Source organism: Stenella coeruleoalba (genome assembly GCF_951394435.1).
Source record: "Stenella coeruleoalba genome assembly, chromosome: 1".
Classification (NCBI taxonomy): domain Eukaryota; kingdom Metazoa; phylum Chordata; class Mammalia; order Artiodactyla; family Delphinidae; genus Stenella; species Stenella coeruleoalba.
In genome coordinates, this window is record NC_137169.1 from 176,964,641 (window position 1) to 176,990,273 (window position 25,633).

At 49.5% G+C, this 25,633-nt stretch overlaps 1 protein-coding gene across 1 annotated transcript in view; it reads right to left on the reverse strand.

The window, feature by feature from the left end:
• Positions 1–25,633, reverse strand: part of LHX4 (LIM homeobox 4) — a 42,731-nt gene that overhangs the window by 11,579 nt on the left and 5,519 nt on the right. Inside the window, exon 2 of the mRNA XM_079915262.1 lies at positions 13,178–13,349. Within this exon, the coding sequence (XP_079771388.1) occupies positions 13,178–13,349 (172 nt within the window). The remainder of the gene's footprint in view (positions 1–13,177; positions 13,350–25,633) is intronic.

Genomic DNA, 25,633 nt, shown 5'->3' on the forward strand with positions numbered 1-25,633 from the left:
GGGAAGGGTTAGCACTCACCATAATAACTGCAGCTCCCGGCAAAAGCTCTCCTAAGAAGAGAACTGAACCCCCCGGTGAAATGAGGCCCGAAGTGTACGAAAACATAAACTTTCCACCCCACTTTGCTCTCATCATTGCACTCATTCCACAGATGTCTCCTGAGTGCCCAACCTGGAAGGCGGGGATTATGATGCCTTCTGACAAATGAGAAACTGAGGCTCAGATGGGGGAGGTGCCGGCCTCGGCTCACACAGGCAAAGAGTAAAAAGACCAGGATTTGAACTCGGTGCCTCTGACAGCACAGCTGGCGCACGGGGGGGCATCAAAGGCAGAAAACATCATGGAGCAGCCAGCCGTGGTGCCTCTATTCTGGACTGGAAGTGGGTTCCAGGGGCCCTGTGCCCCTCAAGCATCCCCAGCTGCTCTGAGCGGCTCCCAGGCCTGCGATGCGGGGCTGCCCCAAGAGCCTTCCCCCGCGGCGTTCACCTCAACACACCAACGGGTCCTATCCACACCTTCCTGCACCTGTAGCTCAGGCGTGAGGGGCCTGGGCTTCCGGAAATGCACCAGACGTCATGGCTGGCGTTCAGGGGCTGTCCCCGACCCTGGGAACAGGGCCAGGCCTGTGTCCTTGGCCTCGCCTTCTGCTCCCGTGCTCAGCCTGAGTTCCCTCTGCCCATTCATCTGTCCACCCCGGCTGCTCTCGACAGGCCTGCCTGGCCTACTGTCCACTTCAGGGTGTCTGGATACTGCAGGAAAGGTGACAGGCAGGCCTGGCAGGCACCACATCTTCTAGAAACAGGTGCATGTAAATCCTACACCGCAGATGTTCCAGCACATTCCTGATTTTAAGTTCTGACCTACCATCAGGCCAGGTACCATATTCTGGTCACCAACACGATTAAAGAGCAGCTCCCGTTTACCAAGCACCTGCCGTGTGCCCGCGTGGTACATAACCTCACTTGATCCTCGCAACTGGCCCTCAGGGCACACCGCTACCTCCCCGGGGCAGTCATTGTCACCCCGGCCCACACCCCACCCCGGGGCGAGTTTGCCTCCTGGCTCACTGTCGCTCTCACCGTCCCTGCTGCTGTAATTCTCAGTGGCATCAGTGTCCCCAGAGTCCCTCCTGCCCCTGCCCTCTCGTTTCCTTGACCTCTTCTCCTGGAAGGCATGGCCTCCCCCGTTCCTCAGCCACTCATGCCCATGGTCTGCCCCGGACCCTGTCACCAGGAACTGCAGCGCCTCCAGGAATAACTTCCAACCTTTGCACCGTCCTGTCCTTCCAGCTCAGTCCCCGCAGTAGCCCGACGCCTACAGCCCTGCAACCCAGCCCCTCTCACTGCCCCTCCCTCCCCTCGTGGCCTCACGTCCCCCCCTTACCCAGCAAAGACTCCGTGGTCCACCTTAGGAATCGCTCTCACGCCCACACCCCGAACCTGCGCCCCGCTCTCAGTCCTCTGCTTCCTCCATGCAGCACCGGGTGTCTGACAGCGCCAAGGGAAACCTACCACCTCCTTGACCGGGCTCCCCTTAAACTCAGGCTCTGGACCTCAGGAGGGCCCGGGAAAGCACAGGGCACTTCCCTAGTGCATTAGCCCCCCCACCTTCCCATACCTTCTCTCTCTCAGGCCCCTCATCCTCCGTCTCAGCTGGCAGCCCGGCCTCCTATTTCCAGGAGAAAAACAGAGCTCTAAGCAAAGGCCTGCCAGGCCCTCCCACTGTCCCGTCCACACACACCCCCCACCCCCGCCCCGCCGCTTGCCCAGGTCTCTCGGCTTCCTACAGCTGACTCGGCTGTGCTCCTGGTCAAGGCCGACCGCCCGCCTGGGCGCAGAGTCCGCTCCTTCCTGCCTAATAAGATCATTCACCCAGCAACTGGCCCCCTTGCCACCCACATCATTAACTTCCCCTCTCTACCACATCTACCCAGCAGCATACAGCATGCTATTATCAATGTCCTGCCACTTAAAAAAATAAAACCTCTCTTGACCCTACACCTCCTTGCATCTACCAGCCCTTTCTCTACTCCCCTTGGAGCAAAATCCCTCAGAAGACGGGTCTCTAGGCAGGGTCTCTAATGCCCCTGCTCCTAGTCTTCTCTTGAATCCACTCCGATGGTTAATTTCATAAGCAACCAGATGTTTGCTCAAACATTTTCCTGGGTGTGTCTGGAAGCGGTTTTGGACAGATTAACATCTGAATCAGTGACGGAGTAAAGCAGATTGCCCTCCTCAATGCGATGGGCCTCATCCAATCAGGTGAAGACCTGAAGAGAACAGAAAGGCTGGCCCTCCCAAGAGTGAGAGTGAACTCCCCTTGCCTGACTGCCGGGAGCTGGGACATCGGTCTTTTCCTGCCTTTAGACTCGAACTGAAATGCTGGCCCTTCCTGGGTCTCGAGCCTGCCATCTTTTGGATTGGGACTTACACCATCAACTCTCCTGGGTCTCCAGCCTGCTGACTGCAGATCTTGGGGCTTCTCAGCCTCCAAAATCATGTGAGCCAATCCTTAAATTAAATCTCTTTACACACACACACCCCCACACACACACCCCGCACACACACCCTGTTGGTTGCATTTCTGTGGAAAACCCTGAGTAATACACGCTCCAGTCAAGGTGCCACCGACATATCAACCCCAACTGCACTTGACCAGGTAAGCGCGGCCCCGGCATCGCTGAGTCCAGTGGTCAGGCCTAATCTTCCCTGACCTTCTACCACATCGGCCATCCCTCTTCCTTAGAACGCTGTGCTCACTTGGCCTCAGGACCCGACTCTCCTGGGTCTGCTCCTTCCTCGGACAGCCCCTCCTCCACCTCCCACACCTCTTCTCTGTCCCCCCCTACACCCCTGGGGATTCTACTTCCACCTCCAAGCCCAGACCTCCCCACCCAACTCCAGACGGGTACATCCCATGACGTCCTCAGCATCTCGACTTGGACGCCCAAGACCAAACTCCTGATCCAGATGCAGATCCCAGCATCTGTTCCTCAGGAACAGGAACATTTGCAATAGCATCAAAAAGAATCAAATATTTTAGGATAAATTTAACCAAACAGGTGCAAGACGTGCACACTGAAAACTACAAAATATTTCTGAAAGAAATTTTAAAAGACCAAGACAAATGGAAAGATATTCTATGTTCATGGCTTTAAAAACTTAATATTGTTAATATAGCAATACTATTCAAAGGGATTTACAGATTTAATGCAATTCCTATCAAAATCCCAACAGCACATTTTGCAGGAATTGAAAAGCCAATCTTAACCCTAATTTCATGGGCAACCAGATGTTTGCTCAAACAAACATCTATTGCAAATGTTTCTGTTCCTCCAGTGACCTTCCCCATCTCAGAGAAGGGTGATTTCATTCTTCCAGTTGCTCAGGCCGACAGCCTCAGACACCCGCATCTGATCTGTCAGCAAATCTCATTGGCACCACTCAAAATTACGCCAAGAACTGGACCACCCCTCGCCGTCTCCACCACTGCCTCCCCAGCTGAGGCCACGCTTTCCCCTTGCCCACAGCTCCCCTAAAGCATCCCCTGGCTACAGCCCTTGCCCCACCATCTATCTTCCACACAGTGACCCTGAGTCGGACCATCTCACTCCCCTGCTCAAAACCTTCCAGGGGCTCCCCTCTCACTCAGAGTAAAAGCCAAAGTCCCCTAACTGGCCTCTACAATCCTGCACCATCTGGCCTGCTTCCTAGGCTCGGAGCTCTTTCCCCAGATATCTACATGGCTCACCCCTGCATTTTCTACAGGTCTCCCCTCAGATGTATCCTTCTCAGGGGGCAGTCCTTAACCACCTCCCCTGCACCCCACCCCAGCACTTCCTTTCCCTTCTCTAAAGCACTCATCTCCCATGGATGCACTGTGCATTTCGTTCGTTTATCGTATTGTCTTTTCCCCTCTCTAGAAGACGAGCTCCGTGACAGCGGGGCTGGATCTGTTTGGTTCACCAGTGGACCCAGCGCCTGGAGCAGTGCCTGGCCCGGGATATGTGTTCAGTGACTATTTGGTCATACGTAGTGAATGACCCACTCCTATGGTATGCATTAATGCACAATTCCCCCATTTGTAGATGAGGAAACAAGTTCAGAGAGGGTAAGAAACGTGCCAGGGGCCTCACAGCCATAGACCGTGGTGCTGGGGTTTGAACCCAATGTTCTTCCTTTCTCTGGGCCGTTGAGAGCAGTCAGTGGAAGCCAGCCCAGGCCCACGCCCGCCTCCCATGTGTAGGAGCTGCCACAGTGCGGTGCACTGTCCCGAGGAAACAAAATACCACACAACTTAATTTTATGCTTTAATTGCTTGGTGGTGATTTACTGCCGGCCGTATATTTTTTTCCCAGTTGACACTTCCCTCCATGTATTTCTTTTATCTATCACCACACTTGACAGGTAAGTCGCTGATATTTACTGTTACTGTATGTACCAATATTTCCAACATATATCACCACCACAGCCATGTCACGGCACACAGAGTTCTGGCCCAGAACGGTCAGCCTTCTCCAGACATAAACGGGGGCCATATTTGGAGAAGGCCTGACACCGGAGAATGTTAGAGCCTTAAAGAATACGGACACAGCTCCCCCATACACATACTCACACATAAAGCTCCCAGGCCCACCAGAACTGCCCCTCAGGCTCTGCTTTTTGTTTTTAATATAATGTTCTTCTTTTCAACAAGCATTCAATATTACTTTGAGATGAATACAACGGGAAAAGCTTTAGAACCAGTGACCTAGTCCAACCTCCTCATTTAACACAGAAGCAAACTGGGAAAGCCCAGAGAGGGTCAGGGGCTTGCCCAAGATCACACAGCCCAGTTAGTGGCAGAAAAAGGTCGACAGCCCAACTCTCCCTTCCCCCAGCCATCCTTCCCCGCTTTCCCTGCTGGGGGGAGATTTGCTTCCCAAGAGGCAATGGGACGTGTAGGATCTGACCCTCTTCTACGAGAGTGCAGCCCATCTCTCCTAATTTTTGTGAACATGCATTAAGCAGTCAGTAGGCACCAGGGGATTTCACGTGAGCTATTTCATTGAAAGCGTACAACAGCCCTTATCGGTAGCTATTATTATTCCCTTTTCACAGATGGGACAGGCTGCCAGCTGGCCCAACAACATCGTCCCTCCTTCCCACTCCTCTCCTCTAGGCACCTAATCGGCTCTCCTTACTCCAGACTAATTCTTCTCTGCCAAGGTGTTAGCCCAGCTGTCACCAAATTACCCTGTGCAGAAGGGCCACCTGGGATGCTTGCCACCCCAGACTCCTGATTCTGGGCCCAGAACCCACACTTTTAACAAGCCCCACACGGATGACCCCAGTACAGCTGTGGCATGGACCATTCTTTGAGAAACCCTGTGTAATGGACGCTCTTGGCCCTCTCACAGCATCTGCAGCTTGCTTGTTGATTCTTGAGCCCTTCAAGACCTAAGGACTCATTCTCAACAGTGGTGCGGCAGACACGGGGACAGGCAGCAGGATGGACGTTCGGGGACAGAGGCCCCATCCCACCCCCTCCCACCATACCCCCGGCCAGCCCGCTGCATGGACCCATGATGCCCGCCGCAGGGTCCAAGGCTGGTCTGTGGCTTCTCCGAAAGCGGCGCTTCCAGGGGCACCAACGGACCCCAGGAGACAGATCGGCAAGTCAGAGACTGGCTCTCCCTGGACCTTCGTGTGACCTCGGCCAGAGAAACAGCAGGAAACGTGGTGGAGCCAGGCCATGGGTTCCTGAGCACTGGGCTCGGGAGATTCAGGAGCCATGGGGGCAACATGGCCAAAGATGGGCTGCAGCAGGAAGGCACAGACTGGCAGAGAGGGGATCGAGAGGGGAAGGACAGCCGATTAGAAAAGCTTCCAGCGGTGCAGAGGTGTGGTGACAGAGGACGGAGAGAGGAGAGAGGCAGTGGGAATGGAAAGAGAGGCCCTTTGGAGGTGGGACCCCGTGTCTCGGTACCTGAATGGCTGTGGGTGGGAAGTAAAGGAGGGAGGAGGTTGAGCCCCAGTGATGAAGAGAACGGGACTTGCTGCTGCCAGCTGGTGTGTTTTAAGCTGCCCCCATCTCCCATTCCCAGGTCACCCCATCCCTCTTTGCCTGGGGACCATGTTCCTACAGCCCAGATGCCATCTGACTCCCAGGCTGATTTGCAACTATTTGTTTCCAAACAGATTCTCCCAAGGCAGAAAGGTCTCCAGTATGCAGGTTCCAGAGATGTCAGGAGGCCTTCACTGAGAGCCTGGGCTCTGGGAGGGGGGGCAGGCACCGCTGAATGGGAGGTCTCCGGGGCAGGCAGACAGATAATCCCTGGACTCATCACCGCCTGATATACCGCCTCAGGTCCCAGGGGGAACTGCTCAGCTAAGTAATTGCTTCTGCCTTGATTACAGGCCTTTGCAAATGACTATGGGCCTGGTCCCACCAGTGTTTGAATCTTACAAATGTCCACATGCACGGCTACTATCTGGACCATCTGATCGTTACCTTAAGAGGTTTAATTTGCTTAGCGAGGGAATTAGACTATAAACTATTCGGAAATTATGGAAAGTCACACGTCAAAGAGACCCTCCCCTTGTGAGTTCTTCAAGCACATTTTGCTAGAGTGTGTGTGTGTGTGTGTGTGTGTGTGTGTGTCCTAACAGGTGTGTGGTTATCAAAAATAACAAGTGGCTCAGCAAGAACCTGGCCCCAGATCGGACCACAACCAACCCCAGAACTGAAGTGGCCTCTTCCTGGGGCAACAGAGTACAAGCTAGCTAGAGGCGGCCACACAGGCACAGGCGGGACCCTCCCGCCAGAGCTGGGAACCCAGCTGTGGGAAGTGAAGGCTGAGGGCTGCGGTCACTGCCACAGAGCTCTGGACCACACAGGGAGGGATGGTCTCCTGTGGGGAAGACCCAGGGCAGCTCCGCACACCAAGAGGTGGACAGTTGTTCCAATCACCTGACCTGCCATTGCCACTGGACAGGCCCCACCTCCCTCCCCAGGACCCCTGTCTGGCCCAAGGCCTTTTGTAGCCTCTGCCCCAGGACCCTCCTTTCCTCTTTTTTTCTCCTCCCTACATAGATATGCCACCACGGCCTTCATAGGGATAGCTGCCGATAATGATGGCTACTGAACACTTCATTTGACTCAGTCCTCATAGTAACTTGTGAAAAGTAGACATTTTTATTCCCATCCCTTTTTCGAGATGGGAGAGTGAGGCTCAGAGAGGTCTGATGCCCCAAATTCACACTGAGCCTGGATTCAAACCCAGCGCCTGGTCCCTCTTCAACGTCCACCTCGGAGAGAGGTTTCTGGGCCCTTATGGGCCCATCAGGCCCATATTGCCCGATGTCCTGTGGGCGTCTGCCCAGCTGAGGAATGGAGGCCCTGGTCACCGGAGTGACTGGTCCAAGGTCACTAACGAAGACCTGGCCAGAGCCAGCAAAACTACCCTGCAGCTGGGCCAAACTCAGAGCGCGCCGGAGCTGAAACAGGCTGTTCTGAACTGCGGGGATAAATCAGCAGCTCCCGGGCTCCCAAGGACGCCGCTTACCTGCCCCTGGCTGACAGCCGCCTGGAGACTGACCGGCTGGGGGAGGGGACACAGCTCCCCAGTGACAACGGCGCAGCAGCCCTCCATCCTGCTGGGTCCCTGCAGCGTCAGGCAGGTGAGGGCCTCAGGGGCAGGGAGACACCCCCAGAGTGGCAGTCACCCCAGAACGCCTCCGACTCTTCCCCACAGCCCCCTCTGGCAGGCAGATTCCAGCACACATATCTGGCGGCCAGGGCGTGGCTTGAAGGTCCCCTCAAGCCTGGGATGTTCTTAAAGGCTGTGCTTTGCCTTAAAAACATACACGGACTCTTGCCCTTTCTTTGATTCTATAGCTGTTTGTTTTCGTGTTATAATAATCACTGGTTTGCTTCTCACGTCTTCATGTAAATTGGCATGGCATCTTTGTCACCGGCCCACTGCCATGTACCCTCTCCACCTGCCAGGCTGCCCCCGCCTCCATCTGAGGAGTTCTAGGCCTTTAAAAGTCATCTCAGTGGGAAGGTTTCAAAGCTGGAGGGAGCAGCGGGCAGGAGAGGTCAGCTCAGGCCCAGCCCGAGGGAGAACTCTGCCAGCTGGTCCTCCATGGCCGCAGGTCAGGTGAACACATCCAGGGCCAGAAACCCAGAGATACAGCACCTAGCATGAAGCACCCAGCAGTGCTAGACACAGTTCACACACTATCTTCTTCCATGGGTGGCGCAGTGGTTGAGAGTCCGCCTGCCGATGCAGGGGACGCGGGTTCGTGCCCCGGTCCGGGAAGATCCCACATGCCGCGGAGCGGCTGAGCCCGAACGTTCCAAAACCTCATTCCCTTATCTGTTAAGAGGTGACATTCTAACCCACAGAGTTGCATTTCATAGCAACTCTGTGGGTTAGAATGTCACCTCTTAACAGATAAGGGAATGAGGTTTTCAGGAAGGCCTAGTCACTTGTTTGCTGACAAACAGCTTGTAAAACACAGGACAGGAATTCGGTCAAGCTCCGTTTGGGTTCACCAGACCACTCCACTGATAAAATAACTCCCCTTTGCGAAATGCTACTGTGTACCAGGTCTTCTAAAGCAGCCACCGTTAGCGTTCCCATTTTTCCTGCAGAGGACACTGGAGCTCAGAAATGTTAAGGAACTTGCCTAAGGACCCCAGCACTTGAACCAGTTCCTGGAGCAGAAAACCTGTTTTCACCACGCCTCAGAGTAAGGGAGCTGCCAGGCTCATCCCAGGACCAAATCAGTGATGAAAAGGGGGACCCGGAAGCCCAAATCCCAGATCCCTGCTCTCCCCAGGCTCTAGTCCTTTTGCAAGGAGCCAGGGATCCTCCACATGCTGGGTGCACAGGCCAGAAAAGACCTGCTCAGCAAATGCAACCCAAGGAGTTGTTGGCCCCCTGGCTTGCGATTCAAATTGTAATAATCTTAGAAGCACGCTGTATGAGTCAACTAAGCCTCTGCTCTCAGGCCCCAGAATGTTATTTCCTTCGGAGAAGGGGATCCAAGGACCCAAGAGTCAAAACAACAAACAACAGCAAAAATCAGCCAATGTTACTGAGCAAGACAGAGTTTACCAGCCCCCGCCCTTCAAACAACATAACAACCACAGAGTGCAACCTTCCGACAGTACTTCTTTCTGCCTGTGCACACACCAACATCGCCCTCTGCTGCCAGTCACCAGTACGACCATGTCTCACAGGCTGGAAGCTAGTGGGAGCCAACCTCCAGCTTTCCTCTCTGTCCCCCTCCCCCACTTTTGGGGTATTGCACACCTCCAGCGGGGCACTCCTCACATTACAGTCTTGAGTCACAAAGCTTCACACAGAATAAAAGATGCCCCTGGAATTGTGCAAAGCAGTGGCCCTGCCCCTTGTTATAGGCAAAGAGATTTAAAATATTGATCCTGGAACTTAGGACCACAGTGTTGATCGGTGAGGTCAATGAATCCTGCCCTCTGCCTCCGAGCCAGGCTTTGGGGCAGATATCATAAAAGGACACTGCTTTTTCTTTTTTCTTTTTCTCTTTTACTTCAAGGAGCATAGAGAAGATGCCTCTGACCAGGCATCTTCCAAGTGCCACGGGCACAAGCGACGGGCAAATCCAAGTGCACGGCACCTGCTGGCTCTCTCTCGAGGCTGCTGGTGGTGACACCTGCAGCCTGGTGTGAGACGAGGGAGGGACCTGGGCTGCCTGGGACTGCCCTCCCCTCCTGCCCTGCCTCTTGTTCTCTCTGCTCCCAGTGTCCCTCTGCACGTGTGCCATCTGAAAGCAGGTGCCTGGTGACCTTTAATGAGCTGTAGTGAGGAGCAGACCCACGCATTCTGTGACCAAATCACAGCCTGAGCCCCAAGCGGGCAGCAGGTCCCAAGACCCCTGTGGATGGGAGGTGAGGCCGCTCTGACCGTAGACAATTCTCCTTCTCTGTCCTCACCAAGGACTGTGACTTGCTATACCAAACCGTACTGCAGATGTGCCTTCCTGTACCAAACAGCCCTGGTCCCCAAAAGCTGGGTGAGGACTGACTGCCTGTAAATCCACGTGGCCTCCCTATAGGGCCTCAGAGGTGCCCAATCTTCGTGTCTGATTGCCCCTCCATTGGCAGTGGGGAGAATCACTTCAGTTTTCAATTTCTCTCCACCCAGCAGCCCCATCACAGAGGTAATGACCTGGTTTCAGCACTGAATATGCGGCCAGCTCCCCGGCTTTACAAGAGGATCCAGTCCTGAGAGTGGGCTACTTTAGGAAGCAGAGCAGTCCTGCGGAAGGAGAAGAACTGGGGCTAAATAACGGAGGCATCCTGGGCCTCTGTGACTCGCAGGACGCCAAGCCAGGTACGGAAGAAACTGGTCCCCACAGTGCGTTGTGAATTCACTATGTAATCTACTCTCTGTTGCGTCAAACCCAGCGATGGCCTGTGGGCAAGGCTCGGGGCCAGGTGCGTGGGGAAGACAGAAAAATGAGTGACTAATACGCCTTTCCTCAAGCCAACGGGGAAGATCAAACAGGTTTGTGAGGAATGAGCAAAGCAAGCAGCTCGTGCTGAGTCATCGGAAGAGACAAGGGGCAAGGTGGCCAGGCCACTGCGGGGCTGGACTCACCGTCATGGAAGGATGGGGAGACCTTGAGGGGGTGGACCTCATCCCTGGACGATGAAACAGCTGGGAAATGGGGCATCTTGCTGGGGGCATCGGGTACCCAAGGAAAGCAGTGAGCTGGATGGGAGGCTGGGCACAGGGTGGAAGGCTCTGGCGGCACAGTGCTTCTGGGATATTCTGTAGGCAGAGGGGGCCCTGCCGAAGGAGCTGGGGTCGGGGTGTCAGGAGCTGAGCTGTGGGGGGGACGCTGGTCTGGTGGGGAGGTGTGTGGGCAGCAAAGTGTGGGGAGATGAGCAGGGACATTACTGATAAGCAAGGCCATGGAGACAGGGGCCCAGGGCAACGGCCTGGGTGAGTAATTGTCACTTGTATTTCTGGTCTTGGGCTAACGGCTCACAGGCCTGTGCTAATCCCTCCTTAGCCCATACCCTGGGCTCCTCCCGGGTCTAGAGCGACCCTCTTTCCTTACCACCACTTCTCCCAAACCCAAGTCTACACTTCAGCTGCTGCCACCTCCCTTTCCCCCACCCGGAGGCAGCCAGTCGAGGTGCAAACATCAGATAGGGCCCTAGGGGAAGGCCGGGGCTCAAAGGAGCTTCTCTGCTGACAGAGCCCCAGGTCTGTGGTCCTGACAGGTCTTGCCTGAACCCCAGCCAGAATTCTGACCCAGGGACATCTCAGCACCTATCCTGGAGCTCACCGAGGATTTCCAAATAGGAGGATGATGCGCCGGCCCTGGAAGCAGGGACAGCTCAGCAAACCCCGATGGCCAGGCCCACCCACCTAGGTCCTCCTGCCGTCCTCCCCCCACGCACGATGACACTCGTCCCATCCAGGGGCCCATAAGAGCTGCCATGGTGCTCGGCCACGGCATCCATGAGGGAGGAAGGCAGAGGCAAACGTGCTGCTGAGAAAGGATGTGGGTAGAGGGGACGGAACCACGTAAATGCCAAAATAAAGGCAACAGGGCGAGGGTCAGAGGTGGGGAGAGCAAAAGGAAGATGGGAGAATGGGGAACAGTCCACAAAAAAGACTTAGAGGAAGAAGCAGAGGCCCATCCCTCAACTGGAACCATCAAGGATTCATTGGGTTTGCCTGTGCTAGCTACTGCCCCACCCTCAGGGAGCTCAGACATGCACACACGCACGCACGCACACACACACACACACACACACGCCCAAGGAAGGAGAGAGCAGTGCTCATTTGACCAAAGTGTGATGGTGACAATGAGTGCTACCTTCTGAACACAAGCCACGGAGGCAGCCCCTGTGGTTACCAAGATCATCTTTAAAGTGCTTTTCGACTCATATTGGAGTAACCAAATTTGAGAATCGGAAATTCAAATCACTTATTCCCCGCAGTTAAGCCTTGGGGAGGATTTGTGAGAGATCACGTTCTGTGTCAGGACTGGCACCTCTCCCTACTTCTCCTCCCTGTCTCCAGAAAACACACCCTCTGAAGGACACACACCATCTCTCCGGGGCTTGTTCGTTTGTGCCCAGTGTGTCCCGGCGCTGGCGAGCCTCCCGGCAGTCCCACCACGCTCCACGCACCCCGTGGGCCACCCACACTGGGCTCTGTGTCACTGACAGACACCCCCCACCTCCTGCTCTTGGCTTTGCTGTTACCAGCTGGCCCACGTCACTTGAGGCATCAGCCTAAGTGCCTCAGGTAATAAATTCTTGGAGAGAAGTCTCAGACTAAATGCCATGGAAAATAAATTCTAGGAGATCCCCTCACTTTGACCTAAAGTTCCAACATGATTTGTTTCTGATGGACCCAACCCCAGAATGAAAAATCAAGGACAGGCTTAAAAGCTGATACGCATGTATCAGGCAAGTATCCTAAGGAATTTACACATGTTGACTCATTCAAAACTAACAACCCTATGATTATCAGCCCCATTTTACAGATAAGCAAACTGAGACACAGAGAAGTTAGATAACTTGCCCAAGAGCACACTGCTAGTAAGTGAGTTCAAACCCAGGCAGGGTCTGGGCTCTAAACCGTCACACAAAACTGTCTCTTTGTCATATTTCCATTGAAGTTGATGACACTGTCTGAGCCTGGCTCAACCCCTACCAGGAGCAACACTTCTCTGAGACCCTAGGAGCAACCATAGAGATGCCTCTAGATTTGGGGCACAAAATTCAAAGTACCACTCTGAAAGCCGCAGGAATGATACAGCCAAGTGCCCTGGGGCACCAACTCACCAAAACAGAAAGAGCAACTCGTTCGAGGATTTGCAGGGATCCTTTGTCAGCCACCCTGGAGAAGTCTGGCTCTTGCCTCCTGCTGGCTCCCCACCCATGGCCCTTGCAGAGCTCAAGTGAGGCCGAGATTCTGGGCCTCAGGGGGTGATGGGGCCGGTGATCAAAAGGGGGCCCTCAATGAGGAACAGCCTCTCAGCACCAGGATTCACCCACCCCACCCAGGGTGGACTCCCGCCCTCCCCACCCTGCCTTACTGAGAACTTCCCCCTCACTGCATGGGGCAGGCAGTTAGATCAGGGCAAGGAGAGCAAGGTGCAGCCCCCAGCTCTGACTTACTTGAAGAAGTCCTCCTTGCAGTAGACGCTCCCGGCCCTGGAGAAGCACCTGTCAGCTAGCTGCATCTGGCAGTCTGCACACTTGAGGCAGGAGCTGTGCCAGTGTCTGTCCAGGACCTTCAGGATGAACTTGTCCAGGATATGCTGGTTGCAGCCAGCACACTGGGGGATCTCTGTGGAGAGAGGAGAGAGAGGCAATGTAAGACTTCTGTACGACACCACTAACCAGGTGCTGTTTGGATGTCTTCTCATTCTGCTTGTTTTGGGAAAGAACATGAGCCAAACCCTCAGGGCTGCCACATACAGTTGTACAGGTTGTACACTGCACAAAGGTGCCTGGTCAAAGGAGTAGGTTGGGACTGAAATCCAATCCATGCTTTGCTGGCCTGGCTTTGGGTGTCTTTGACCCAAAAGGGTTGCCTGTTTCTAAGAGCACCACAAGGCTAGCAGCATCAGCTAACTCCACTTTTGCCAGCTGCAATTCCACAGCCAATGGCCAGGAAGACCCAATAACATTCACCTTTATTTCTATGACATTTTCACTACTGGGTAGAATCTGTGCTAAAAACCTCAGCCTCTAAAGTAAGCCCTGCCTAAGCATGGACTGAGAGGTCATCTGGCATAAAAAAGAAATGATATGTTGGGGGTGGGTAGTGACCAAAGTCCATGCCTGAAGGTATTCCTGGAGAAAGAATCTCAGTATTTTTTTTAATTTTATTTTATTTATTTTTTTTATACAGCAGGTTATTAGTCATCAATTTTATACACATCAGTGTATACATGTCAATCCCAATCGCCCAATTCATCACACCACCCACCTTGGTGTCCATACGTTTGTTCTCTATATCTGTGTCTCTATTTCTGCCCTGCAAACCAGTTCCTCTGTACCATTTCTCGAGGTTCCACATATATGCGTTAATATACGGTATTTGTTTTTGTCTTTCTGACTTACTTCACTCTGTATGACAGTCTCTAGATCCATCCACGTCTCTACAAATGACCCAATTTCGTTCCTTTTTATGGCTGAGTAATATTCCATTGTATATATGTGCCACATCTTCTTTATCCATTCATCTGTTGATGGGCATTTAGGTTGCTTCCATGACCTGGCTATTGTAAATAGTGCTGCAATGAACATTGGGGTGCATGTGTCTTTTTGAATTATGGTTTTCTCTGGGTATATGCCCAGTAGTGGGATTGCTGGGTCATATGGTAATTCTATTTTTAGGTTTTTAAGGAACCTCCATACTGTTCTCCATAGTGGCTGTATCAATTTACATTCCCACCAACAGTGCAAGAGGGTTCCCTTTTCTCCACACCCTCTCCAGCATTTGTTGTTTGTAGATTTTCTGATGATGCCCATTCTAACTGGTGTGAGGTGATACCTCATTGTAGTTTTGATTTGCATTTCTCTAATGATTAGTGATGTTGAGCAGCTTTTCACATGCTTCTTGGCCATCTGTATGTCTTCTCTGGAGAAATGTCTATTTAGGTCTTCTGCCCATTTTTGGATTGGGTTGTTTGTTTTTTTAATATTGAGCTACAGGAGCTGTTTATATATTTTGGAGATTAATCCTTTGTCCACTGGAGAATCTCAGTATTTTGAGAGAGTCTCCTGAGAGAGAATCTCAGCATTTTAATGAAATGCAAAAGATACCATCGATTAACTCGATCAACATACCCAACTAATATGCCTTCATGTACTGCAGACAGGAAAACTAGAAACTGCTTTTCCAGATTCCCTTGCAGCTTGGGTTCCGAAAGTGATTTAGAGTCTGCCAATCAGGTGAACTTAGAAGAGACTTGAATTCAGAACCGAGTTGAATGGAGCCTGCCAAGAGGCAGGCTCCCACTATGCCGGTGTGGATCATGACAGAGGCTACAGGGTTCTCTGGCTTTAATGTCCTGAGCAATCATGGCAGAAGCAACAACATTCTGGGGGCTGGGAGTTATTCCCAGCAGCTTGGTCCAGAACTGGCTCCACTGAGTTAAAAGTCATCTACTACCTATCTGGTAATTGATCACTCTCCACTTAAATAGTGAAAATGGATTCTGTTGTCTGCAACTGAACCTGAACCACTACCGCACCCTTTTCCTGTGCTGGGTGACTTCCTATCCAAGGTCTGTTTCTCTGTCATCCCATCTCTACCAAGGGATTGCTCAGGGGGTTGATAGTATTTTGAGTCACTGAATTAGTTTCAAAATGGTCAGGCTTTCACAGCTGGATGAACAAATAGTGCTAGCATCTCTAGCCATTTTCCCTGGTCCTTTTCCTCAAAAAAGGGAAGGTAACAAATGTTAAGAACAAAAACATAAAAGTGCAAGCATTTGGCCTCCTATGGTAGCCTCGTGATATAGCATGTCATGAGACTGGTAACCCTGGGGTTTCTCACCTCTACTATAAATAGCATTTTTGCTAATTGTTTTTTTTACACACCATCTTTCCCATCAGAAGGTGAGATCCTCAAGGAACAGGAACAGCATTTCTTTCTCAGTTTTGTATCATCCGTGCCTAGCACAATGTCTGGCACACAAGAGTAACTCCACAGATATTTTTCACCAAATAAATTACTGATCAAATCCTCTCTAAGAAGCTCACTTGAAACAGTTCTTCACTAGTTTTTCCTGCACACCCCAAATGTCAACAAAAGTACTAAAACCAAATCTCTCGTGAGATTTCGTGAATCTAGTGTTTCTTGATTCATAACAAGTTTGTTGGTTGTGATATAATTTTAAAGTGTTGAAATAAGGAATTAGTCTCAAGGCATTAGGGGGAAATTTTAAGCACATCTAAACCTATGTAGAGAGAAAGCTTTCTCAAGTACTAAGTCATCTGTATCTAAAACTTACAGACACACTGTTGGGACATTCACTAACTGTCATCATTAGCCCTGTACACACAATTGTCTATCTTGGACCCAATTAAACCCCAGCACAGCTTGTTTCCTTCATGGTCTTGGTAGCCACCACCATTTGCCCGAAAGTCATACTCACTAGATTCCTTGCCCTTTGACCTGATTCGCAGACCAAAATGCCCCATGAAAACTACCAGATACGTGTAGCCCTGGACACTTGGTACCTGTCCCAGTTCAGATGGGACTTTCTTTTTATCTCAAAACATTTCCTCCTTGGCAAAGAAATTGTTCAACCAATAAGTACTTACCAAGGAGTCCCAGAAAAGTGCTCAACACATGACAGCTACACGAATTTCCATCAAATAAGAAGGGCTAGGTAGGACACAGATGAAGACCACGGATTCTGAAACCGGACTGCCTAATTTTGTGTCCTGGCTCCGCTTTCTAAGATTGAACAAATTACATTGCCTCTCTCTGCCTCAGTTTTCTCACCTGTAAAAGTGGGGTGATGATAGCAATAGTACCTGGTAGAATTGTTGTCAAGGTAAATGAATCAATATACGTAGGACGGGACTTGGTATACAGTAGGTGCTCAGTAAAGGCTTGCTATTATTAGGAGATAAGATAACTGCAGTAACCAGGTGCTCGAGGTGGTGCCACTGGACTGAGAGTAAGGAAAGTTAGGGGCCCACGATCCTGGGCTTGACCTCATTGAACTCCCACCGAGAATCTCCGCAAAGATGTCAAGATCCCCCCACGGAGGTTCAGAGAGGGCCCACATCACACAGCAACTATGCCGTGGTTGGTGGGGAGGCGTGCTTGGCACCTCCAGGCAGGTGCCCGTTCAACCACACGCCTGCCTCTCTCCAGGGACCATCAGGGACTGGCATCCCTGGAGCGGCCAGGGAGGGTTCCGAGAGCAGGGCCCTTACCAGCTGGAGGTTGGGAAAGAAGAGGTGAGACTCTAGGGAATGAGGGGAGGATAACCTGGAGCTGCTGTGGTATGACAAGTCCAGCCTGGGCAAGCGGCGGAGACAACACAGGTAAACCTGGCCATTAAGCGGGAAAGGGTGTGGATCTCCCCTGCAGGAATTCGCGTTCGGAGCTGTAGCAGCTGCGGAGCCAGGGGCTTGAGGAAGGAGGTGTGGAGGAAGATTGCTCAGGCATCTTTTTCGAAGAGGGGAAGGAAGCCCTAACGAGAAGCCCTCCGGCTCAGGGAAGAGGTGCGCCGACGGGCGGGTGCCGAGCTGCAGGAAGCTTTGCCCCCGGAGCCGAGAGTGCCCGGCCCGACCTGTGTGTCGCCGTGGACCATAGGCCCCGGGGACACGACCCGCTAGGGATGTCTTTGTCCCAGGAGCCAGGCAGCCGGCCAGCGGGGGCAAATTAACCCCTGGAGAGCCCGACGGTTGGGGGTTGGGGTCTGGGGACGACCCTCGGGGCGCGAGCCCGCTCCTTCCCCGCACCCCGCCCTCCCCCCGGGCCAGAGGGCCGCCAATTCCCACCTAATTGTTGTTTGGCCTCCGAGGAAAGCGGTTCTATTTCTCCTCCTGGCCACAAATGCATGGGGATGAGGGCGAGGATGCATGCCCGTAAAATTTATTTCGAGCAAGGTATCTACCGGGAGCCTTAATATGATGAGTATTCAAGAGAGAATACATTAAGGCTAATGTATGCGGGAAGGGCGGGCAGGGGAGTTTTAGAGGCTTGGAAGCTGAGGCAACATCATATTTAGGAACAACACTAAAAGCAGCAGACAGCCATTTCTTTCGACCTCCAGCTTGCAGGGGATGTGTCCGGCAGGGACAGGCTGGGCTGCCCACACTAGGGGTTCTCAGAGAGAGGCCCTGGGACCCAACTGGGGGTCCTTGAGTCTCGCAAAAATGTAAGAGACATACTAAGGGTGCTTTTTAAGTTAAAAGAAAACAAAACCTTTCCCACTGTATTCCACTGTAGATTTTGAGAGAGAGAGCATTTTTAAAAACAGAGATAATGTAGAAATGGTTTAAGAGACCCACAATATACCTATAGTAATAGTAAAACCAGGCTCCAAGAGCCTGTTATAAACTGTGCCAGGTCCTAAATGTATGTTTCCTCGATCCGCACAACTTGGTGAGGGAGGTGTTATTATCCCCAATTTACAGATGAGGAAACTGAGCCTGGGAGAGATCAAGCAAAGTGTCCAAGGTCCCACAACGGGGCAACCAGGATTTCAACTGGGCCTGTGTGCGAGATGGGCTCACCCAACCCCAGAGCTGGAGGGTCTGAGACATCACCCCACCTGGCTGGTTCTACCCTGTCACTTTATGGAGGGTAAATGGAGGTGGCTCAAAGCTGCTCTGTGTGCAGTGACAGGAGCAGATGAGCCACTGGCCTCTGGTGCTCCCCAACAATTAGGCAAATGGAAATGTCTGAGGGACAGATTTCCATCCTTTGCACAGAGTATGCATGTGTTGTAGGAGACAGACACCTAATGCCCAAGGAGGGCTGGCAGTGGGAACCCCTGTCCGGCTGATCGCCTCCACCCAGCTGCAAAGTGCCAGCTTGTTGATGGCGTCTGTCAAGTTCAGATTCATCCCTGCCTGTGAGGGGGTGGGGACCTGTGAACTCAACCCCACACTTTAGGAGACGGTGCTCCATGTAATTATTTAGATGAAAGAAATGTGTGAAATATGAACGAACTAGAAAATTTTAAAGAGCAACAAAACAAATCTTTTTTTAACCTACAATAAATTATGATTTTTAAAAAATAATTTAGAGTCTGAACAGAAGTTATATAGGTTTCCTAAGAGAAATAAAGTCGTAACCAAAATTTCCAAATCCCTAGTAAACTCAACTTATTCATGCAGTATTTGATATCACGAAATTTTACTTTAAAAACTGGAGTTTAAGCAGATCCTTGCAGTCACTAAGACAGCATTTGATCTAAAAACTCAGTTCCTGATCCAAGGAGTCGTTTCATTTAAAATGAAAATTTTTATCTTATCTGCAGGAAAGTGTTCTGTGGTGATGCTCTCCGCTGGGGCTCTGCAGAGGATAAACCCAGGCATGAAAAGACAGCAACATCCCTTGAACAGGCAAGGAATCTGTGGAGATGCTGGACCACACAGTACAATACACTCCCATCTGCAGGGCCATCCACCAGCACCCAGGAGAGACACGGCCCAAGGCACAGACCTAAGCCCACAGGGAGAACAGCTGTGTGTACACAGCTATCCAAGCAGACACCATCACACACACTCACACAGACACATACACAAGTCAGATGTACACACGTTCACACATGCTTACAACATACACAAAGACACAACACAGACATAATCACATATACACTCAGACACACAGAGGAAAACATAATCACAAATAGATACACTGAGACATACACATACATAGACAAAGGCACCCACACATACCACATTCACTTAGACACAAACGCACCTGCACATATTCACATCTACTGAGACATGCATATTTAGCACACACACATACGCATATGTACACACACATATACCACAGATACTAACACACACTCACACATGCACACAAACACATGCACACACATATCCTGATACAAGGGCTAAGGCATTGTGATTCCAGGAAACAGCCAGTTCTTCTGAAGTCAAGCTGTGTCTATGGAAAGGAAGCCACCTCCGAAATGAGGGAGCTGTCCAACTCTGGGGCGGTGGGGAGAGTGGGCAGTGAGTGAAATAGAAAACTAGGGGGAACTAGAAAATTTTGCTCAAAGACCTTTTGGGAAAACTATTGAGGGAATTTGAAAGTTTTCAGTTCTGTTAAGAGTTTAGATCTTCAAATTTTTAGGTCTGCCAAATTGTTTACAATAAATCCCAGGCCAGATTTTGAGATTCTGATTCTACCATGTATGTGATTTTGGACAAATTGCTTAACCTCTTTGAGCCTCAATTTTCTTATCTGCAAAATGGAGATAATAACACCAGTCTCTGGGGTTGTGGTGTTGTGTGATCATATCAGTTAATGAGTATAAGACCCTTAGCCCCATAATACATTTGTCCAAGCTCAACGGCCAGCTCCCTTCTCCCTTTTCCTGACTAGCCACCAGCAAGATGGATTTATATATTTAAAGTGTATCAAAATTATTTCATGCTTCTTTATTTCCCAATATAATTTTCCCACCGCCCCCTCCAAAACACTCAAAACTCTCCTCCACACCCCTAGTTCTAAAGCATCTGGAAAATGTACAACCCTTTCTAATCAACATTATCCCAGAGTATGAACAGCAGATAATGCAACATTACAAGATTCAGTTTTTTTGGAATAAAGAAATCTGTCAGATTCTTTCTTCCATAGAATGAGGGCAAATTTGCCAGACCTTGGTCCCCTCCCCACATGTGAATGGTGAGAGTGGGGCGGTTAGGACCACCAACTGCCTGACCTCACTTCACTTTTGCTGTAATGTATTCAGGTAAGAAAGGACTGAGTTCATATTAACATTTGAGGCTTCTAGTATTTTTCTTAGAGACATCTAAATGCCCAATGGTGAAGTGACTATTTCTTATTTGATATGAAATAACTAAAAACCCTTTGCCTGTAGCCATAACCTACTTCTTCATCAAGGAAGCTTATAAAACACACAACGTGATGTCCAGCCCTCAAATCACCTGAGTGCCCTAGTGGAGGTACAAGGGGCTTGTTTTTCAGAGTGGCCCATCAAACAATGGACTCTGTTTTAAATCCCCAAATTCCTCCGTTAGTGAAGTTTCAGAAAGCTGGGAAGTGGAAGAGATCAAAGGTCTGATGTGGTCTGTGGTAGATCAAATTGCCCTCAGCCCTCTGGTGATATGGCATAACTATTGTGCATTTTTATTCCCCACTCAATGTTTCTTCATTTCCAAGAAACTGCTCTCAAGGAACCAGGGGCCACCATGAAACATTTCAGAAATGGTTTGTGTTGGTCTGATCGATTTTAATTCTTTGAAAAAGTGTGCTTTCTGTCTCTTTGGTCACAGAAGATGAACAACGTGAGGAAAAACATTTTTTTCCACGAAAGAGACTAAAACTAGAACCAACATACTTGACGATGACTTCTAAAATGTATTTAAGAAAGTGTACCTTTCTGGGAAAGTGGTTTAGAATTTCAGATATTTCCATTGGACTCATAATGCAAGTGAATACTGTAATATTTTAAAGACAGGTATTCTGTACTGGCCGGAATAGTGTTCAGAACAGATTAATATTTTGTAAAATTTGGACTTTGATGGGCCGCTTTGGAATCCTGCAAGAGATTGCTTTTTCACTACCTTTTGGACAAATAGAGTTCTTCTTTTTGTTTCACAAACAATTTGGCTTGACAGCCTAGTGCCCAGGAAAAGGTCTTCCTTGCTTCTTTCTGGATAGGGAGGTGGTCCTGGGGAGATGCTTCCAGGGTTCCCCGTTTGCAGACCCCACAATACTCCCTATTGGCTTGGCCATCCCCTTAAGACACCCAGGAGCACTCCAGCCCGCGGAGGGTGACTCCCTCTGCAAAACGGAACTGTGATCTTCCTCTTTAAGTTTACCAGCACTTTGAACTTTGTCAAGTACTTGCAAATCTGCAAGCTCATTTACTCCTCCTAGAGATCCTGAGAAAAGTGAACCTCTAATCTACATTTAAAAGGGTTTCCCTGAGGGTACACAGTTGGGGGCCAAACTAGGGCTGGAACCCTCTTTTTCTCTGGGATAGATTCTGGGGCTGACTGAAGACCAAGGTTTCCAACTGTGTTCACCAAAGCCACCTCTGTCTGGTGGGTTTCATCCCAAATCCTTTCGCTGGTAAATAGTTTTTTTGAACTCTGTCTTAAATAACATTTGGCCAATGTATGTTTCCAAAACTACACAATTTTATTTATTTGTTAAGTTTTTTTTACTGACTACAAAAAAAGCCAAATGGGGCTTTAAGGAAACACACATATAATTGAAATATTATGCAAATGTTTTTCTTGGAATTCTCTAGTCCTTCCCCACATAGAAGGGGGAGAAAAATTAACGGCAGACAATGCTGCTCTGTTACCTAAGGTTCTCTGAGTAAGAAGGAAGGTGGTTTTGAAAAGGCGGGTTGGGAAAATAATCTCAGTGGGGGCTCCTTGATTTCGTCTGGGAATGACTAATTCTAAAGTGTGTCAACATAAAGCCACAGGATATAAGTATGACACCAGGCCTGCCTAAACTCATACCTAAGTTCTGGAATATCCAAATCTAAGAATTATAACAGAGGTACAGTTAAATTAAATTAATTAAAAGTTCTGTTATTCGATACATATTTTAAAAATAAAACTTTCCAAATCAAAGTCACTGCCATCACCATTGAAAATAAAATCCTGTTTTCTGGTCACAACTCCCCTTTTAAATCACCTGCTAACTGTGACTGAAGGAACAGAGGACTGAGACCAAGGATGCAGTTTATATGACAAATCATAACTAGATGTGTCTGGTTTTTTTCCCCCTCCTGGCTCTTTATTTGCTCTTTCCCTATTAAAGACACTCCATTTTTATTGAACAGCTTAGGGTTTCCTTATTTATATGTTCCCTTATTCTAAACCAATGTATCTTGAAGAGCCCATAACATAATTTTCCAAAATGTTTTCATTAACTTTCTCTTAAGGGATCTCAATAACCTAGTAAGAATAATCTCATAAACAACACAGCTGAAGCGTAAAATTCCAATATTAATTCTTTTAAACTTAAGGATAAGAGGTTTATTGAACTTTGTGATGGTGATGGCAGCATTAAATATAGTAGTAATCTGGGCCAGCCACAAAAATATTGGGAAAAGTAAAACAAACAAACAACAAACAAACAAAAACACTGGTATCACATTTAAGGTAAATTATATTCTCTAATATAATTCTATTCACTTACATACTTTGAAAATACTTCAGTCTACATCTTATCTAATTTCTAGTTTGTTTTCTAATTTGTCTTGACAAATGACTCACAACTAGGAAGAAGTCAGAAAATCCTTTTCATATCAGAAATGATCACGCCTAACGTTCTATTTTTCCCTCCATTTCTCCTCCAGAAGCCTTCCCACCGCGGGTCCTATTTGTTTCATTTGGTGGTTTGACGACCCTTTGAAAATCTCCTTTGTTCTTCTGCTTAGCTCAAAAAATAGTAACCTCTTCAATAAAAGATCCAAAGTATCCTGGAGACAATTTTGATGTTACCATTTTAAGGCTGAATCTGAATAACATTTTAATAGGAGGAGTCCCATAGTCAATAAAATAAGAAATGTAAACATATATTTGCAGGTATAGAATTATCTTCTAGATTATATACTGACACGGAATTAGTAATCTTCAGTAGGATACTGAATATTCTCAGTAATTGCAAATAAAACAGAAAAATCACATTAAACAAATCCATGACAGTCTATGGAAATGCCGTACACATCTATTTCCACTCCATTTTTCACATTTAATCATTGCTAAATCTCCACAACGTATTTTTCTGATGTCTCATTCTGTGGCAATATTCCATATGTTTGGCAACCGGTCCCTCATAAGAAGAAACTTTCAATTAATTTGGCCGCAAGTTTTCTCTCTATTAAGCTATTCCCAGAACCAATCCCTTAACCCCCTAACATTATAATGAAAACAAATTATACTTTAAAGGCATTTGGGCGTGAGATGCCGCAGTAAAACATCTGTGACTAGACCCAGATTGACAGAGGGAAAGGGAGTGGGACGATCTGAGAAAAGAAAACCACCAAAATAACAACAGGGGTTAGGAGTTGCCTCCCAAGATGATTTTCCAGTCCGCCACTAACACAGTTAACCCAAAGTACATTTTCCAAGGGAGAATCAATTTCAATTTTGCCAATTAAACCCAACCTGTCCACCTACCCCCAACTGCAGTGCCTCAGAATGGTTGATCTGTGTTCCATTTTGATCAGGGTTCCGTAAAACGGAGGACTAAAACAGGTAAAACCTCACAGCGGCATGTGAGGTTTTCTTCCTACAGCAAACAATAGCCCAGCTCCAGGGCTGCTTCTGGTTCTGGACCCAGAAACTGCTCTTCCCTCCCAGGCCTCCAGGGAACACAGTGAGAGAGATGGATCTCACCTCTCTGTAGCTTGCTGGGCACTCAACCCCCAATGGCACCCCGGTGCTCAGAATTCCTGCACAAACCCATGCTCCTCCCCGCAAAGATCTCACAAAGGAAAGAAGGAAGAGACAGAGGAAGGAAGGGATAAAGGAAGAAGAGAGAGAGAAGGAATACAGATATTCAAGCCACGATGGAATTTTACTAAAAACAGTAGACCCTGTTCGCTCACATTTGGGTTACGGGCGTTGTTAACAACACATCCCAGGAAGGGAGGAAAGGCGGAAAACCATTACAAAAGTAACCCCACCCCCAGCCATCTCGGAACCCAGCAATCTATATACAGTAATGCATCTGGTGCTGCCACAGCAAACTGCTGTTTCAGTCTGTCTCCAACCTTTAGGTTTCCCAAAGTGGGTAAGATTACTCCTTGCGTCCACTCAGCAGCTAAACTGGTTCCAAGTCGCTCTGCATTCCAAAGCTTCTCAGCCCGAATCCTGATAAATTTCCCTAATGGCACAAGGTCCCTCCATCCAACTCCACCAACCCTCCCCCTCCACAACTCCTTAATTTGGAGAAGATTAGTTTCCCAGGGAAAACCACAAGATAGCCACCATTACTGACTAAATCAAGAGGCTCGAAGGAGATTCCTTAACAACGTGATAGAAAGAAAGGTGAGTCCCTGTTAACTAATTTCCCAATCCGGATGACTGCAGGTGTGACTGTCTCCCTCCCCTGCCTCCGCGGCAGCCCTCCCAGCGCCTGAGTCTCTCTGGGTTCTGTCTGCTAATGCGGTGCTAAGTAATCACTAATTGACTGTAGCACAGAGTGAAAGGACACTAAAATCCGAGGCAAAAGGGAAGTGTTAGGACAATGGAAATATTTAGGACTTGAGGCTGTCTACACCTGGTCAGCGGGGTCATCAGGTCACTGTTCAAAATCCAAGACGCCCCTGTGGGCTGTGTTTTGTCTACTCAATGGAAAGCCATTGCTTTGCCGGTTTCCCGCCTGCCTCGACCCCCACCTCACCTCTAGGACTCGATTTTTTAAAAATCGACCCTGGTATTTGGTCGCGTAGGCGGTCCCCAAGACGTCTTGAGGACTCACGTTGCTCTAATTCCCAGAGCGTTCAGCCTACATTCTTGTCTTAACCCCGCTTTGTTTTCGGCGTGTCAAGAGGGAGGTACAACTAGCTTTGGTATTCCTTCCTTTAACTTCCGCCGCTCCTGGTTTCATCCCGCCCGGGGTTTTGCTAGTAATTCTTCTTCCTGATTAGTTTCACCCTTCAGAATCCTTTAAAAGACATTCGCCCTGGCTTCTTTAAAAAAAAAAAAAAGGTCTCATCCGTGATGAAGCCAACCGCTGAGCCCCAAAGAGTGAAGCCTGCGCTGAGTGCCAGGCCAGCCGCGGCTTCCTCTGTAGGATGGTGGGTACAACCCGCGACCCGCTCCATTCCTCCCCGGGCACACAGTGTTACCAATTCCCTCCCCATGTCGAATTTAATTTACAACAACGGCTGCGCAGGTACAGACCTCGTCTCTCTTGAGCCT